The sequence below is a fragment of the Aquila chrysaetos genome, chromosome 26 (genome assembly GCF_900496995.4).
Source record: "Aquila chrysaetos chrysaetos chromosome 26, bAquChr1.4, whole genome shotgun sequence".
Lineage (NCBI taxonomy): Eukaryota > Metazoa > Chordata > Aves > Accipitriformes > Accipitridae > Aquila > Aquila chrysaetos.
Window position 1 is genome coordinate 15,023,352 of NC_044029.1, and position 19,309 is coordinate 15,042,660.

Genomic DNA, 19,309 nt, shown 5'->3' on the forward strand with positions numbered 1-19,309 from the left:
CCGGTGCAGCTACACGGAAATAGTATGCGCTGTCATACAGGTTAGCTACGGGGAGAGTCCAAATATGCTGACGTCCCTAGATGATAAATGAGAGGGAGAGATTAGATAACCTTATTTCCCATTAAATTGGAGAGAAGGATAGGCTCTGGAAACATTTCATTGGCAAATGCAGTGCGAAGTAATTACGGTAACAAGACTTGATAGCTATAGTCAGGGTATTTAAAGACAAAGTGCTGACTTGAAACCCTGCGAGCGCGGGTTTGCTCTGATCAGCTCTGCTCGGGCACTGACAGACAGCTGCCTCCCACCGACACTCGGCTGGCTCTGGATAACCGAACTCCCTCTCTCGTTTTCCAAGCAAATCCCACAACAAAGAGGGATTGTTCCTGATGTGCCAGGTGGCCAAAGAGCTTTAAGGTGAAATAGTAGCAAATGGCAATTCTGCTGATTTTGAAACAGCAACTTCAGTAGTCCTCAGAAGGCAGTGAAAGGTCCTCTCTGTATTCCAAAGATAGAGGTAGCGTCTCCACTCAGTATTTCAAAAACAGATGCAGGCAAGATTTCACGCTATTTTTGATTGCGGTGTCCCGCCATGTACAAAGAAAATTAACATATTTTGTATCTGAAATGTTTATGCTACATTGAATAAAATAAAATTCAATCTTCACCTCTTTTTAGCCTGATGATCCATGGTAACTTTTATTTCATCAGTTTCTAGTGTCTCAACTCCATCTTTCCCTCCCCCCTTCGCTTTCTGACACATTCTCTCTATTGGAGATGATACGTTCACGTGATACAACTTATGTGAGACCGCTGAGTCCAAATGATTGCTGTCCTGCCCTTTGGTAGGCAATAAGCCTTCCAGTCCCTGGGAAAATCCTCTTGGGAAAAAAACCCTCTTCAACGAGGCAGCATTTCTATTCCAAGTCACATCAAACCTGAATGCTCCCTGCTGCTGGAGGCTAGTTAGCTTTAGCCTTTTGATGTGGATTTCAGGTTGACGCAGGAAATCTCTTTGACCAGTTTTGGCAGTAAGCTTCAAGGATACTTCTGCATTGTGAAACTCTCTTAATTTCAATTCTGTTGGATTATGGTAGACAGGTCAAAACTTGGACAATTTTGGCTTTCTGATGGTTTTACAGCAGTAGCAGAGAAGCCCGTAACTTTTTGCAAAGACATTTGAAAAGTTGATCAGAAAGTCAGCTTAAGGGTGGGGGCAGCTCGAATTTGACAAAGCACCAAAAAAAGTAATTTCAAGTCAATTAAGAACATATCACATATGGCAACATACATCAGAAATCTAAAGACAACTCTGAAATTACTTCCAAATTCAGGGAGGTTTCTCCTACAATGTGTTTAAAATCGCTACTATCCTTGCTTCTGCCTTTCCTACCGTTTCAGCCAGAATAAGCATTTTCAAGCAATGTGGACAAATCAAGGCCCTGAAAGAGTCTTATATTTCCAGAGAATCTGAAGGGAGTTTAAGGCCTTCATCAATTTACTGGAGATAATCAAAAGTTTGCAAGATCCAGTCTCCAAATATTTTTTTACTGGGAAAAGCTAACATGTTTTAGCAGCATTTATTCCCGCTGAGGCAATCCAGAGAATGACACGTAAACACCTCTTGCTTTTACAATGAAGAATTTTCCTGAGAGAGATTTATTGGTAAACTCCTGTTCACACAGAAATAAAGGGGAATACTACCATTGTTTCCAGTGAATTCAAGACTTAAAAACTGGAATTCATTACCCATAAGACAATAATGGAAACAGTAGAGTAGATGAGAGTTTGGAGGACTCTGTCTCCTAAGGCCCTGGGTGAGAAGTACCCCCATTTCTTAAGTATCTCTGGAGATACAAGTTACAGTGGTGAGTTAGGCTGAAGCAGACTAAAAACTGTCCTTGCGGAGTGTCACTAGATTTTTATAAAAGTCAGCAGAAAATTGACTCCTACAAAAGGGTTGCATCTCATTATGGTCATGCCAAAGCCAGCTACGACCGGCAGACTCAAAGTACTGTTTGGATTTCTACTACCATAACCAAGATCAGAATTTTGCAGCCATTAATTTTATAAAAATGATCCCCACAAGCCAGAGTATTGCTGCAAAAATCTTACCTGTGTGGTTTCTAGGAAATCCTTCCTACTGTTTTGGCTTGAAGAATAATAGGAGCAATAATTTCCAAATGTGACTTTGCAGAGAAATATAATTACTGGTTCTGTGGTGCTTCAAGAAACAGAGAAAAATAAGGATCTATCCCATTGCTCTTAAATAGAATAATCATATATATAAATACAATATACATATAGGGGGAAAAAATCCAAAGAATTGAATTGTGGAGAAATAAAGCAGAGGAGCTTACTTCACTGGCTGATACGAAGGAGATAAACCTAAGCCACCAACCTCTGATCTGGTCCCATTCTCTCCCATGAATGGAGGATGTTTTGCACTGGGAAATATGGGTGATCTTTACAGTTGTTAAGATAAATCTAGAAATGTACACTATACTTCCTCAAACCTTAAGAATGTTCTTATTAGAAGCTATTGTATATGACTTTGTATAAGAAGTGATGGTCACGACATGCTTGAGTTGCATGGCTTACATCAAGCCTAGGCATAATATACCTGTGCCAGAGGGTACCGGGGCATCTAACACAACCTCAGTTTTATGGAATACCACCCCATAATAATCCTTAAAACAGGGACCTATATAAGTAACTCCCATTTGCCACTGTACACATGCAAATATATCATTAAAAAGAAGTGCAAATATATCATTAAAAAGAAGTACAAATATCCCAGACTGTGTCTTGGAAAGCAGTGGTAAACAGAATTTCATTCAGAACTCTTCAACAGCAAGGACATTGTGGTCATATCTTCTCCAAACTATCCCTAGAGAGAGTTTCCAGCACTTCCCAGCCTACCAGATGGCTTTTTTGAGAAGAGCATAAACAAACAAAAATGCCTTGGAGATCCAAAGGAACTCGGATATGGCAATGGCTAGCAGAAAAAATGAAAGCAGAAGGTGGGGAAAAGGTGACACGAACATTTCTAGTTTATGCTGTGGGGAACAATGAAACACCCCCCAACAAAATGTGTTTTCACAACATTAACAAGGTGTTCTAAGAAACAGCAATTTTAATGCATGTAATTCATATGTGGCAGATTCTCTGTCCTAGACAGGCTATTAGTGATGTGTGTTGGTTTCATTTGATTTTATTCAGCAGGCATAAAGGTTTTCCAAATTTTTGAAGTATTTACAGTATCTTGCAGTATTTGGACACAGCAGTAAAACAAATTTGTTTGGGCTTTGTTAAGTATTTTGATTTTTTTAATTTTGTGGTTTGTTTAGTGAAAGTATATAGAAAAGGGATATATTGAAAATCCCCCTCCCCCCAAACCACAAACCAATATCCAAAATAAATTCAGTAACTGCTTCAGTGAAACTCTGAGTATGATATATTAATCCCTACATGGGGGGGCTGTATTATTAGATTATAATGGCATACACCTAAAAGACAAATTTGCAGTGGCTGTAGAAAACAAGCAGGCACTTCAGGAGTAGTGTTACATTTCCTCTTATCTGAAAAAGGCAGATGTTTACAAGGATAACATTCAAGATCAAAAGACTGGACCCAAAGACCAAAGACTTCACCAAGCCCTTTCTTGGAGAGACTGGGGTCATGAAGTGTCATCAAGCGGAGTGTTTGGCAGCTCTCCTGGCTATCATTGGACTTTCTCCGGGAAGAACCCCAAAACAAAGGAGTTGTTATTTCTGGGAGAACACGGTGGAGCTAGGCTTTTATTTGAGGAGAAAATACCTGCTGAGAGGAGTAAGTCTGCTGCAAGTCACAATTTTATGCGCTACCAGAGGTTCCTGTACAAGAATATCCTTTTACAGGGCTTGGCGCAAGAGACCAAAAAAAGGTGTTCTCTGGAGTTATTTATGTATGTTCCTAACAATATTTCTCTACACCAAAAAACAGAAAAAAAGAATCAAATCCCTAGGCCAAAGGCCACAATCCTGCTAATGTCTGCTCAAATGATTATTAGACTGAACCTTAAGACTACTGAATTTTAATATCTGAATCAATGGGTGAAATCGTTATTGGGCGGAAAGCAGTATTGGGCCTACACTACAGCAAAGGATCTACCCAAAGGTCTACATTAAGAACTTAGTTGTGCATAGATTTGTCCCACTCCTCTGAATAGGGACAAATTTGTGTCACAATAGAAATCAGGCAAAAATTATGATCCAAAAAACGAACCACTGTTATTATGTATGTATTATCTTTAATTGTACTTACTTTATTTCCAGTGAGATTTCTACATCCATGGGTGTGTATTTGTTAACAGGAATAATATAGCTGTAATTTCCGGACCTGAAAAAGGCAGCATTAACACACACAGGATTTCGAGATAGACGGTATCTTTGCAAACACATGGAAATTGCATTTAAATTTTAAAAGAAAAAAATTACGAAAATGTAGAAAAAAGCTTCTGCAAGCTAGAGTAAACGATTGTGAGAAGGAGCCAGCCAAATCAATGGTATTTTATTCCACCATAACAAAGCATAATGAAACAATTTACCTACCTGCACTGTAGATTTTTACTGCAATAGCGATTGTCAATGCTTTGCTGAGTTTCCAAAATCTGTATAGAACTGATTGTTGTATCAATCCCTAAAAATATGAAGAATACTGTTTTATTCTTGATTATGTCAGAAATCTTAGAGAAGAGCATAATAAAATTGCAGTTAATACAGTGGCATCTACTCCCTTGCTTGCCATCACAGGAGCTGCTGCAGGTCTAAATTAGCGCTCAGTAAAAAGCCTCTGGTTGATTACCTTCATTCTGCCATTACAGGGGAAATAAGATCCTTGTTTGATTTACAAGGACAAATATCCTGGGCACCTAACGTTGTAACATTTTCTTTTGGGCAGACATTGAAGGCTATTTTGACGGCAGTCCAGGTAGAATACAAATGTGCCAATGTTCATTTTAATATACTAGAAGCCATGCTCATGCGAGTAAACGTTAATTTGAAAAACATTATCTTTGCTGAGAGAAATAATTTGGAATGCAGCAAAAATTGTTTCTAATCCTGTGTGCGGGAGAACTACCTAACTCTAAGGAATATTACAATTTCTTCATAAAATGTTGCCTTGAACTTGCAGGAACTCGAGAGTTCTGTAGTATTCTACACAGAGGATGAAGAGTATAGCCACGATGGCGTGGCTCTTCCCAGAGGCAGATTAACCCCGCGGAGAGTTAGGCGGCAAGAACCGGTGTGCCAACACAGCAGCACAGCTTCTGCTTTCACAGCTGGCCTAGGAACCACCGCATGCCAAAAAGCTTATTTCTCCTGGATACCTCTAGGGCATCCCATCAGCGGCAGGTCCGTAGTTGGGACCTGCAGCACCTCGGACCCCTAAACCAGCCCACTTCAGTCTGAACTGTGGAGGACCCGCAAACAGAGGGGGCTGGACAGGTTTAATCCCCAGGAGTGGACCTCGGCTCACCCGCCGAGGGTTTGGGGAAGGCCCAGGTCATGGAGGGGATGCGTGGGCCACCGGCAGATGGACAGACTCCGGCTGTTGCCTACAGCATCGACATTTTAAGCGTTGCAGCGCGGTGCAGAAAGCACCGGGAGGACCCGGTTCCGAGACCTGAGCCTGCTCTTCGCATCGCGCTGTGAACGCTGGTTTTGTGTTTCTGGTCTACAGCAGCAGTTCCCTGCTTTGCAGAGAAACTGCGTGATTGTAGGCTGACCTGCGCTCTGATTAGAAAACATCTGTCTGGCAGGATATACTTAACTTTCAGCGTGCAAATATCCACACATATGCTCAAGTGGCAGAGGGAAATTGAGCATGCTCATCTCAAAGAACTAGCACAGAAGAACATTTCCCTGTGACACAGCATCTCGTTAAAACGTGCGTCATAGTAATGCCACAGAGGCCCTTTTCTGAGGTGTGTAGCCATGTGGAAAAAAAAAAAAAATCCAAAGGGGAATGATTTTTCCCAGATCATCCCACTGGGGCATACCCAGGCAACAAGCAGAGCCTGTGTTCTACTCCTCACGTGGCCCTGGGTAGCAAACTACTCTAAGCGCGTGCCAGCATACAGGTGTTTTATCATCCAAATATTGCCTAATCTTTAATCAAATATTTATAAAAAAACCAAACCTTAAAACAGAGCATCCGCTTAAACAGAAAATAGAAGGCATAATCCTGCTCATACTGAACGTATGCCAGAGCATGCCATTATAACATATGTAATCAGCAGATACTCATCTTCACGGGAAAGAATCAATATTTTCAGCCCAGACTGGCTCTGACAGCAGTGCGCAGTCACTAAAAGGGCAGCCTGAAATCAAGCCAAAACTCTTGTGTTGAAGAACTTCATTTCATCTCCACTGATGCAGGCAGTGTCAGCATCCTAAGGTAGAGATGGCCCCCATCAGCAGCTGATGTTTTTAATCCACTAGGTCAACGGAGCCAAACCCCAAACTCTTCCTTAACACTGTATCGTGCATTGCCTGCACACAAATACTACACTCATACTACACTCATATCCTTACGTATTTTGCTGTATAAGGGTTTGCCGTGTTGAGCACCTCACAAGATTTTAGTCCCTGTCAAGAAAAATATCACTTGTCGTTTTATTGCATCTGAAGCCAAGTCTAAGAACTCTCTAGAGAGGGCAGCCAGAATGTCTATAAAAACCTAATGAAGACATAAGAATAAATTGGAATGACAAGAAAATTATAGCAAATCACAGGTATTTAATAGATTCCTAAGTGCTAATTCTCTATAACGACCAGTTATAAATGAAACTTCTCTAAATTCCAGCAGCAGAATTCCAAGCCTAAAAGTAACTCTTTGAAGTTATACAAGTATACATTCCAATAGTATTTTAAAAAAATATGGGACTTACAGTCATTTCCAAGATCAGGTCTTCCATTAGATTTTTTGACTGGATCTCGTTCAGGTAACATGTCACTTCTGTTTCCTGTGAAAGGATGTATGTACAAAGGTCCCCAAGTTAGCCTTGCAAACTTGTAACAGCAAAATATGAATACAATACCAGAAGATGTTTTCTTAATTCTCTCTTGGATAAAGGCATGCGTAACCACAAGAGAAACCTTTAAAATACAAAGCACCTCTTTTCAGAAGCAGATATATACAGTCAAAAGAAATTTGTAGGTAACAAGAAACAAGCTTTTGAAATTCTACAGGATATCTAAAACATATCAAAAAATAGCCTAAGAGAGAAGATTTCATCCCACACACAGAATATCACCAATTGTTATAATAGAGAGCCAAAGTGAACGTCAAGATCCAGTCAGGCACTTCAGCACAAATCTGATCATAAAGCCACATCTCTCTTATCAGTGAGAAAATAGTCTTAGTAAGAATAAGCATCTGCCACGCAAACCTAGGCCGGGGAGTAACCTCGCTGTTTGAATGTGAGATGCAAGACACTGAGGACGGCCCCAAGTGAGACGCGGTACTTCACAGGGAGAAGGGTGAGTCACCAAATTAAAGAGGGTAATACACAGGTCTAACAACATGATCGCCATGTTCACTGATTGTCACCTCTGTAATGTCAGACATTGAACTAGGCTGGGAAATATAAGCTGATTTTTTTATTTTTTTAATCCTATTAATTTTCATAGCACTTCTCTAGAAAAATGAACTTTAAAAGATCTTTTGAATAATCATCACATAGTACAACCTGGGGGGAGGCAGAAAGCCCTTCAAGCCCAGGGGAAATGGTTTAAAGCTATTCCTGTGCTTTTACACTAATTGCCAGCCAAGACTCTGTCCAGAGACATGGTACCAATAAGCTGGCACTGAGAAATGTTGATCTTGCCTAAACTAACATGCTTCATCAAATACCATTTAATCTGTGGAGAAAGAAAAAAAAAAAAAAAAAAAAAAAAAAACACCAGAATCACGTATTTCTAGAATACCAAGGTGCTCCATTCCTGCGTTTTCCAAAGGAAACATTCTGATTTCAAAATGACTGTTTAGAACAGAAGTCACTGTTTCATTATATAAAAATTTATTTTACAAAAGAAAGGATCAAAATGCATTATTTCGCTGAGATTGAAACAAGACAGCTGCATTGACCTTACTGTTTCCTTATTCATTCCAGATTTTGGTTTTCATTTCAGTATTGGGAAATAAGAAAATCCAGACTCTTCTCACGCTAGTAGGTGATCGAGAGCATGGAACAACATGAACAACTAGAATCCAAGGGCCCAGAAGCAATGCAATGCAAAATCATCCTCGGGACTTCCATCATTTTTGTGTTTTGTTACGAATTTGTGATACTGCTGCCAGTTATTCCTTGAATCCATTTTCTATTTAATTGCTCAACATACAGATCTACCAGTTCTGCCAACTCAGGTAGTAACTCTTGCACTTAGTAGTCATCTGCTGTCCCATTTCTTTATACTGTTCCACACACCTAGACAAATGGCCACTGAACCATGCGATCGGTTATACATGTACAGTAGGTCTTGAGGCAGATCTAAAAAAAGCCTATTTGTTCTCTCATACTCCCTTTTAATTTACAAACTAGTTGTCACATCTTCCTTCCACTTTCTTCTGTTTTCCCTTAATGGTCTAGATATGTTAGCAATGCATTAAACGTTCCCTGCCATTTTGCATTTTCATTAACAGAGAACTATTCTGTAAGAAAATCTGTATCCCCTGGTAAAGGTAAAAGATTGCTCACTGAAAGAAAAATGTTCTCCCTGTAGATAAAATAGTTCAGCCGTGCAAGTGTTGGCAGGAATATTTATTAAACACTCTGAATTACTAAACATTCAATACTGTGATTCTTTTGCAGATGATGGAAGAAAGCACTAAGTGGTTATCAGAATTTTGTATAAAAACTAGGATGAAGACAGATTTACTTCACTAAGATTTCAACTATTTAAACTAAGTCAGTAACCAGTACAGAAATTCATTTTTACTTGTTTTTTTTTACTTGTCATAAAATTACTATTTCATTGTCCTTTAAGGTGATGCAATCCAAACAAAATGTAGAAAACTGAACCCTGATGGTTTTTTTTATTTGGAGCTCAAGTTGCCAACTGGGAACACCAAGAACCCCCCAAAACCACCGTAGAAGCCTTCAATACGTTGTGGTAAACTTCCACTCAGTCACATAGAGTACCTCGGAGGGCTTTCTCAAAGGCCCGTGTGGGGTGTGAAGATCCAATGCAATAACAAATATAAAAGTACGAGCATGACCAGAATATAATGAGGACAACCATTATCTCCAGATAAGATTCAGATAAACTCATCCAATAAATGTGGTATCCTTTTTTTTTTTTTCCCTCAAGCACTTTCTGGTTTTAACTCACATGAGTCGTAATATTCTATAAGCAGCGTGGAAAAAACCTGCTGATGATTTCTTGTGGTGGTGGTACCTTGCTACAAATCCGTTAATTACCATCCAAAGGCAATAAACGCAAATGCATTAAGTTGACCAATATCCAGCAGCTTTGACCAAAATCCTCACCAAGCTTTTATTGTGAGGGGAGAGCCAGCAGTGAGAAACAACACTCAGAGAAAGTAAGACCAGTCCCTGGTTATCAGTGATGCTTAACGCAAAGGGGCGAGCGATGAGCACTAATGGCATGGAAGCAGAGAGAAGAAAAAGCCCAGATGCTGAAGGGTATTCACGCTGCTCAGTTAAAAGTCTAAATCCTTCAGAGAAACGAGTTCTTAAGACAAATGAAGTATGAGGAAAAAAGGCCACATCAAACTAGACTACATAAAGACATGCTGAACTTTTGTTTAATAAACTTTGTCTTGTTTATGAATGTTTTTTTTTCTACTTGAACACTCCTAACAGCCATCTCCTCAACAAATCTGAGGTGCAAGGGATTAGGAGTTACAATGGATGCACTCAGCAGTAGCCTGCACCCACAGAATTCAGGTACCACATAGTGGAACAGTAAAAGGTCTGTTAAAGATGAACTCCTAAATTAGCATTTAATTCAACTGTGATTTCAAATAGTTTTATCTTTCTGTGAATCAGGCTAGTCAGCTGATTCTAAAATATTCACTGTTTATCTTAATTATTCCCCATATTTAACTCTTAGCTTTTTGTTCTGAAAACATTTTCCTTCTCATTTATCTTGGCTACAGCTACATTAAGCAGCTTGTTGGTTTTCCTTCTGTTTGGATTTCATATTGACATTGTTACCTTCCATCTGGGGATACATTCAGCTTCATTAAACTTGTGCAGATCTGAAATCTTTCAGTAGCTTGTGTACTGTGCTGATTTTTCACTCTTGGATCCACATTTAATGCTATTTGGAGCATAAGACCTTGAGAAGGTAATGCTTTGTGTTTATTCTTATCTTCTCTTTCCACCTAATATCAAAAGCAGTCAGCTGGGGATAGAAGGTTTTCATATTTCATTTTCATTCGTCTACAGCTCCCTCATTTGTAAATGAGATTAACATCTTTTTAATTAATCAACACTCTTTCAGGCTTCAGAGCAATACAAATCACTTAGGTACGACCTCTTGAAAGCGCTGTATTGAGCTGTATCTGCCACAGGGCTTACTGCAGCACTAATCACAAGAATCGCAAGGACCACTTACCCGCAGCTTGTCTGGGGACAACAGCACTTTCCAGTATAAAGAATGGCCAGTGGGTGAATCCCACTGGAACAGCTGATGTGATAGATAAGAGTGTCACAGCGATCGGCAATGCCGGCCCTGGCAGACATTTGTGTTTCAGAGGCTGAACTGCATCCGTCCCCAATTTCACCTCAACTTGTTAACTGTGGTTGGTGCAAGAATTGTTCCCAAGGCCAAGAAAGGAAGAGTACGACTGCTGGGTTTAGTAATATTAACGCTTGCTTCCCGACATTGCCAATGTTAAGGTCTGGGAAAGAGGAATACAGATTCCAACAACTTGTGCATACCTTTATATTTAAACTCTTTCTTATAAATATTATAAAAGTTGTAAACAATACACCTACTCATATATTACACACATAACATCTGGCAGACAATAGCTGAAAGAGAATTCATTCCAGTAAAAGTAATTTATTTCACAGAGCTCTGCCTTCAAATAACATTACTCAAAAACCCTGCCTGAGTGAGCAGAGTTTTAATTCTCAGTTTTATGTTTTGTGGCAGTTGAATTTCTGTCTCTGCCCACAGAAAAGATGTAGTATCACCACCTGTGACACCATTAAGTGCTTTGGCTTTTTTTTTTTTTTTTTTTTTTACATCTGTTAATTCACCCTCCACTTCCCACAATCAACTCCTGTCCAACTACAGACAAAGGTTAATTAAAGGGATTAGTGACTTTCTGGTTCACATGAAATCATTTACCATGAATGGCCAGGCAGAACAGTGACACCTGACAAAACATCTTAGGACCCAAAATTCTTAAAGGTAACCAGGCCAGATTTTCCAAAAACATATTGACTGCAGCGATGATTAGTTATATCAGGATTTTTTAAGTCCTCTGGACTAGGCTTTTTTGTAGGAAGCTAACTACCTTTCAAGATTCTTGCCCCTTCCCCCACACTCTTCATATAGTCTTTACTTAAATGGTAAATAATAGAAATTAATGCTTCAACTTACGTTTCTCCTTTGCATTGGTTTTCTCGTAACTTAGAGATCTGACTTTTGGTTGATGAATTGGACAACAATAGACCTTGTCACAAGGCAAAATGTCACAGAAATTCACTTCAGGGATCCTGCTGATGGGTTGCGTGCTCTGAGAAATTGTGCTTTCCCCCTGCAATGCTAAAGGCAAAAAAAACAAAAGACACAATTCTCACTAGTGCTATGTGTCTATTGGCATTTTATAATAGCACAGAAATTGAAAGCCTCTTACGTGTATGCAGACCAACAGAGATACAGTACCTGCTGTAGTGGCAGAGGGAGAGAGTAGAACAGAACTTGAGGTACTGCTGATGAAGAAAAACAATTCATTAAGAAATGGACATCAGAGTTGAGGACCAAAACAGCTTGGTCCACAATCTAGTACTAATTCTAATTCACTAACACAAATTTAACTACTTGCCTGTAAATCGGATGATTTTCAAAACGTCTGTCATGAATGCTAAGTAAATATAGGGTTGATATTGTCAAAGCACTGTAGAAAGAGAATTATTCTGTAGATTTACATCCATCTTCTTATGTAACATAATATGAATAACACCTTGACAGCACCTTGTCCAAATGTAGTAATGTAAGAGTTAATTATCTGATCACTTTCCCTTTAGTGGGAAAAATTCCAACTGAATTTAATGGGGTTTAGATCAGATACTTGTATACAGTATTGTATTCGTATACTTGTATATATGTATATACACATATACTTGTATTCAACACAAAATATGGTCAGTTTTCCATTGTAAATAGAATCACAACACCAGTTCAAAGTACTCAGTTCACAGAGAGATTGTAATCCGTGGGTTTTTGGACTGGAAACAGAAAATGGCAATCTCAGAAGTCCAGAGCATACTTTCCTTTCCACAAGTCCAATGTCACAAGTAAAACTTTCAGAGTCACAGGACTGCCCACCACACTGGGAACAAGTCCAGCTTCATTTCACCCAACAGAATCACTCTGCACATCAGAAATTGTACTTCGGCACAGAATGATTGCACAAAACATGCAGGGTCTCACGAGTCCAGCTTTGCGCCTGTAGCACGAGCCACCAAGATACATTCAAGGTGCACCATACACTGTGACATGGACAGAGATTAGCTGTGCGTGCACCACATCAGCATCTCACTTTTCTAAAATGATTTCAACTTTACAATATTACCAGGCATATTCACTGTTAATTTAAATACATTGTGTTCTTTGAGTAGGAAGGTTGAGAAGGAGAAAAAAATTGCAATCTTCTTTCTGGTGAGTAGAAAGGGGAAGGGAGAAACAAGTCAACTTGTTGATAATTAACTGTTACCATAGTGCCATAATAGCAATCAAAGTTATTATGGTCACCCGGAACATCTTCACGGAGCAAGACTCTTTCGTCTTTGACAAACAAACCTAGAAAAAAAATACATGTTTGGTTAATTTAAGTGGCACATAACTAAGCTACTACTAGTAGATTAAGAAATACTATACTAGTCTGACTTTAAGTTAACCTTGTTTCTTTCAGAGGAACCATACAAGTCATCCTTATATAGGGGTCAACATCTAAAGAGAAAAACTTAAGTAATGAAAGGTTCCCTAAAACTGTGAGCGCACTGCACACTGTTGATAGTCTGGGGACACAAACATCACACAGGAAGAAAGCTCCTTCTCTTTTCTTCCTGCCATTTTTCATACTCTTGAAGTATGTAAAAATCAAATTAAGAACTCAGTAAGCAGTGGCCAGAACTAAAAGAGGAGCCGCTTTCAGTATATGCTCAGGCCATGTTAAACCAGGGCTGGTGGAAATACAGAAGAAAGGCACTTTTCAAACAAGCAGGATGGTCTTAGATGATGGAGCATTTGATTGTCATCATGGAATAAGAACATCTGACCTATTATTTTCTCTTGCTCTTTGGCACTGGCAAAAGCAAGGTAGGCAAATGAGCATTGGTTCGTCTTGAAGAACAGGACTTAGCAGCCTAGAAAGACTGTCTTGAACAAGGTCAACATATATTTCCCTAACTCATTCAATCCCTGTGAAAAGGGGTCTCCTCTTTCTATACCAGGGTATGGGCAAGAGGAAGTCATTCAGCAATAGCAACGATGTCCTACCCAGGTCTTAACCACCTGAAAGACAGCACTACCCAGTACAAAACAGGAGATGCCAACTGCAAACCACGGTGGAAAGACTCATCCAAGGAAGAAAGCCAAGGAAGAATTATCACTGTGCAGACTTCCAAACCGCAGTGAGCATTTCTGTGTAAGGCTGCACTGCACCACGTGAGCACACCTACGGGCTCAACAACTCTGTCCTGTTGGTCTCCTCCTTCACACCATTAGACAGCGTGGATCTACTCACACACCCACAATGTATAGGCAAGAAGTAGAAGTGCCTCATACATATTTTCTATCTCAGTGCAGTTAGTTTTTAAGCTTCTAGCATGACACTAAATAATTCTGGCTAAGGAATTTGATTCTATATTTAGAAACATGAAAGCTTTCACCAATATCTCAGCACTTACAAAAACCCCTTCATAGGCACATTTCATATATTTAATTTCACTCACCTTGCTGGATTTCAGCGGGACTGATTTTTTTGATGGCAAAAGACTAGTAGCTCGACTATACCTGCTGTAAGAGACAAGATCTCTTTAACATTCAAATGCTTCGGCAACTAACAAATGAAAAAGAGACATTTTCAATAGGGTGTTAATGTCACTTGCTTTTGCAATTTTAACATTTAAAAAGAGAAAGGCAGAAGTGTCATCAGATTCATTTTCAAGAACAAAGGCCTCCCATTTACTCATTCAGGTGAATGCTATTAAATGCTACATTTGATTTCAAAGAAAACTTGGGGAAAGGGTTTAGAAATAGGAAACACTCATCGCTTCCACTGAAGCACTAATGAAGATTCTTTCTTGCAGAAGCAGCTCTGCAGATTTCTCTTAGCAGCAATTTCCAAGCTCCAGGGCTGTAACTGGACATAATCTACCCTTGCTTTATGCAACTGAAGCAATTACAAAAATGACTGCAATTTAACAGCCATTTCAAATATTAATTTTGTCAGTGAGTTAAAAATTATGAGAAATTTGAAATTTTTGCACAACTTAAATGCTGGAAATGAGCTGAACTCCACTGTCGAGCAAAATTGGTTTTCACTTCTACCGCAGAGACCGCTTTACCAGTTTCTGTGACAACTATCAGAGAACATCCCAGACAGAGGTACCTGACTTTGCTCTCTTCACTGACTGTTGACTTTAAACTGCTCATCCGTTTCAGCCTGGCCAGTTTCCTGTTCCACTGTTCCAATTCTTCTATTCTGACTTCGAGATTGTTGGTCAGTTTACAAAGCTGCTTTACAGCACCAACGTTCTCCATAAAGATCTGATCCTGAGAAGCAAAACAATGACAAAAGGAGATACAGTATATTCATCAATCAGATGTAACAAGCAGTAATGAGTACAGAATTCACCTATATAAGGATACACTGAATATTTAAAATGCAAACACAAGTTATCTCACTGTAAATGGGACGCACTTACAACTCTAAAACCCTTTTGCTAGATTGTAAAAATTGCTTTTGTTTAATTTGCAGTAAATTGAAAATGAGGACTTGCAGAAAAATTTGAAGAAGCTAAAGGGCTTTGTAGACCAAGAATTTAAACTATATTTTACCTTCGTATTGCATTGAATTTTAAACCTTAACAGTGTCACAACAGGCATCTACTATTTGATTTGTAGTGCTGCAGCTGAACATAGATTTCAGAATCCCTTAGCAAAAATGTACATCCAACCATCTGCCTACAGGATTGACTAACCTGGCTCAGACAAGCTAGAGCTTCCATCCATGTTGTACACATAACATGAATCACACAGGAGTCCCTGAGACAGGGAAAGATCCAAACCAGAGGTCAAGCTGTGACGGTGTAATATTTTGTTCTCCCCTTCAACCCCTCCAGCCTCTTACGGGAGTCCTATAAGTTCCAATACCGTGATCAGCTCTGCAGCTACCACAGTTCAGACACCCTCTATTTACTCCTTCTGATTATTTTACCCAGGAAAAGCCTTTTATTCTTCTACCCCCTGCTTATCGTCTAGGTATCAATCTGCTGCCGGAGAAGGCCAAGCATCCAAGTAGTATTTTATCCATTTCTGAGCCAAAAATGGTTACTGATCCACTGCAGGAGCATGGTAACAGCGTACTTTCTCCGCTCTGTTTGAAAGAACGGCTTTCTCATCCTAAGGTACAACCAGACTGATGCCATTAAACCTTGGATGAAGCTATTACTGCAGTTATTGTTGCTAAGTGTTCCAGTCTAGGCAAGTCATGCAGAAGTAAGGCAAAAGCAGAGTTTCGCCTTTCACGTTGTAAAAGCCATGCACACCTTTCTTTTAAAGGTGACTGCATTCCACAAAAACAGACAGTATTTTGTATAAACAGAACCTGAGCACAGGTATCGGTGGCAAGTTGCAAACTTCTCTACTGCCAGAAGACCAACAGCCTGTTTAACTAAAAAGTGACTTCAAAATAACCTCCTGCGTCTAGAACTGTGAAATCATTTCTACGGTCACTTCTCCTCATATCAATGATATGTAGCAGCTGCCCTTTCCATTCTCCTCAAATCATGCATGAATCTCTTCTAGGTGACTTCAACTAGCTGAGAAAATGGCTCATCTGGCAAAATGAAGGAATGCTTTCTTTGAGAAAAAAAGGACTGATTAGAGTTTTACTGCCCCACTGATGACAAAGTACTGACCACAGTGTGACTGAGAACAGCAGAAAGATTCTTGTTCCAAAATAGCAAATTTCCACACAGTTGAGACATTTCTCTAGAAAGTAGCAGAGCCTGGTTCAAACGTGTAATGCAAACAATTAATTTTACAGGGTTCAACAGCTCCAAAAAGGTAACTGACAAAGAGACACAACCAAACCAGCCAATATCCTGCCGATCTGGAACTAAACGTGGAACGCGAGATAACAAAGTTCAGGGCCCCATCACCTGCCCTACTGAACGCAAAGATATGAAGCACTGTCCGGTTACTGCTCAAGGTGCAGGGCTGCTCTGGATTCGGGAGCTCCAGACATTGAAAGCAGATGTTCCACCTGGACATCAGATGTTCCAAATCTCTGAATTCAATATACATCTTAAACTGTTAGACACAGATCTCCCCTGCCCCTGTCACCCCAAAGGTCACAGAACTGACATGCACATCCTCTGCCACAGGTGTTAGGAGAAAGCGCGGATTTACCTAACCGCATTAAAACGATGTCAAAGTGTTTGCGAAGCCAGACCTAGCCAAGTAGTCAAGAAAACGCTAAGCAGCAAAAAAGCCATTGCTGTAACAACTCAGTCCTGCTCGGGCCACGTCGGCGGCAGAATCAGGCCCCACCGGGTGCTGTAGGCTTTCTCCGTTTGCCGGGTCACATCCCTGGAAAACATCCTGGCAATGCTGACCGGAGACCCGAGCTACAGAGGAGAAAGGGAACACTACGGGCCCAAATTTGTGTGATATTTCAGCAAAGGAAGAGGTAAGTCAAAAGTTCAATTGTCCTACCTAAAAGTTTTGTCAGAAAAAAACTGGTTACCCCAAAGCAGTTTGGGGGGGGGGGCTCAGAAATGCAAAGGATGCTGCAGCTGTCACACAGCGTAACGGGAAGGGCTGGCGGACAAAACGAACCTCGTGTCACTATCTAACACCACTGCTCTTCTGTGAGCACCTAGAGATCAGCTACAGGCTGGAACCCTGACCAAATACAGCAAATTTTCTAAGTCTCCTTTTCAACAGTATCTCTAGAAAGGGCTCTTTCCGCAGCTTTATTCAAGGTGTCTCATTTGTGCTTCCTTTATATGGAATACAGCCTCGCAGATTTAACCTACGAATTTAACTTATTTGTAGCCTATCAAAAGATGACAAGTGAAACGCATTATTTTTTATAGATATTTTCTCCGAGTTTGGTGGTATAAACTTTGTGTTTTCTATAGAATAATGAAAGAATGCATGGTTACAACAAATACAGGATCGTGTTCATGGCATCATCCAGACAGGACAAGGTTACCCATCTGTAAGACCTCCCTCTTCCCACTCTCAGCTGTAAGTGGGAAGAAGCTGGGAAGTGGTCCTCGACCTGCAGCGAACCAGCGCACAACAGAGGGGCTGCTCCGAGCAATGCTCCGGCCGAGCGCTGCCTGCCGTCAGGCGTGACCCACAGTCCCTTCCCGTCCTGGTCCTACAGGGACAGGAGCGGGAGAGAGCACAGGACAATAGACTGAGGCATCGTTTCCAACCTGCGAGCACGGTAATTACTTTGTGTGCCATAAACATTTTGTAGTATGTGATTTTAAAGTTATAATAAGGATTTCAGATGGCCAAAGAAACCTTCCCACAGAGCACACGGAGCTAGCACTTGTATTTGGCATGAAGAATTAGAGTAAGAAAGTTTTTATTTAGCAAATAGAATGCCATCAGTGCTTAATTCACTTCTGGAACAATTAACTTAAACACTTAAACCCAAAAGAATATTTTGGAGTCCCACTTGTTGGACCAATGCTGTGAAATTGCTACCCACCTTCATTCAGCAAAGTTAGGTTTTTTCCTTCTCTCTTTTATTGTATGTTTCTTTGTTATTATAATGAGATTTTAATGTAAATACTTTTTGTCATTAAAGGATTCAGCCGTTTACCAACATCTGGCGGTTCAGTTTTTCCTCAATGATTTGCCAAACACTGTTTTTGTAAATACACGTGGAGGTCTACACCTTTCTATAAAGCATAGCGTGTGCTTACAGCTCCACATACAAAAGGAACAATCTAGATACACACTTGCCCTTTCTCTCTCAAGACCATACCTTGTCAACCATGAGGAAGTTTTCTATTTTTTCTCCGTCATTACAGGCAACATCTCCAACTTCTCTAACAGCTTGAGGTAAAAGCTCCTTCACTTCCTGGGCTATTATTCCTGTTCACAAAATAACAAACTGAAGTCAGGAAACACAGTGGCATACCGTTGGTCATAGTTGTGTGCATTGAGCTGATCATCCTAAAAGCTACAGGTAGGGCCAAACATGATCTAGAATTTCTCTGTGGTAAGAAAATCCAGGATTTCACTTTTTTTTTTTTTCCATCCCACAGAAAACAAACAGAAACGTTTAGAATTCCCATTTCTCTGCAATAAAAACAAAATTATTTGTGATCACGTACTTCATTCTCATTAAACCTCTGGAAAAACTACCTCCTATCTTTAAAAATTGAAACAGAAGTTGGAAAAATACCAGAAATACTTAATTTTGGCATTTTTCTGTCACAGGAGATAGACAGCAAAGCGTGCAATTGTAGTATCCCAAGAAACGAGGATGAAACAGCAGGGTGTTAAAAGGCACTATGGCACAATGAACAACAGTGGAAGTTAATGAAAAATGGGAACAGAGCTGACCGAATACCTGTTTCATGGGTATTTTTTATTCCCATAACAGATGCAAATTCAGGCTTGTAGTCATACTCCACCAGCCTCATTTGTGTTATTCTTCTCAACTGCTCATTCGTATCAACCTAGTTGGACAAACACCAAGATTCACATGTTGCAACACTAAGAACGTCACGGCATCTAGGACATCGCCGAGATAGCGACAAGCCTGGCGCGGCCACCGGGGCAATCCGCGCATCCAAAAATATGGACGA

General features: G+C 40.1%; 1 protein-coding gene across 1 annotated transcript in view; it reads right to left on the reverse strand.

Annotated features, from left to right (window-relative positions):
* The window catches only part of MYRFL (myelin regulatory factor like), a 54,329-nt gene that overhangs the window by 14,691 nt on the left and 20,329 nt on the right, over positions 1–19,309 (reverse strand). The window contains exons 12-24 of the mRNA XM_030003184.1: positions 19,072–19,180; positions 18,481–18,590; positions 14,860–15,023; positions 14,201–14,264; positions 12,961–13,046; positions 12,070–12,141; positions 11,910–11,956; positions 11,625–11,789; positions 6,935–7,009; positions 4,593–4,680; positions 4,306–4,380; positions 2,116–2,224; positions 2–76 (exon numbers count right to left, since the gene is read on the reverse strand). Of these exons, the coding sequence (XP_029859044.1) occupies positions 2–76; positions 2,116–2,224; positions 4,306–4,380; positions 4,593–4,680; positions 6,935–7,009; positions 11,625–11,789; positions 11,910–11,956; positions 12,070–12,141; positions 12,961–13,046; positions 14,201–14,264; positions 14,860–15,023; positions 18,481–18,590; positions 19,072–19,180 (1,239 nt within the window). The remainder of the gene's footprint in view (position 1; positions 77–2,115; positions 2,225–4,305; positions 4,381–4,592; positions 4,681–6,934; positions 7,010–11,624; positions 11,790–11,909; positions 11,957–12,069; positions 12,142–12,960; positions 13,047–14,200; positions 14,265–14,859; positions 15,024–18,480; positions 18,591–19,071; positions 19,181–19,309) is intronic.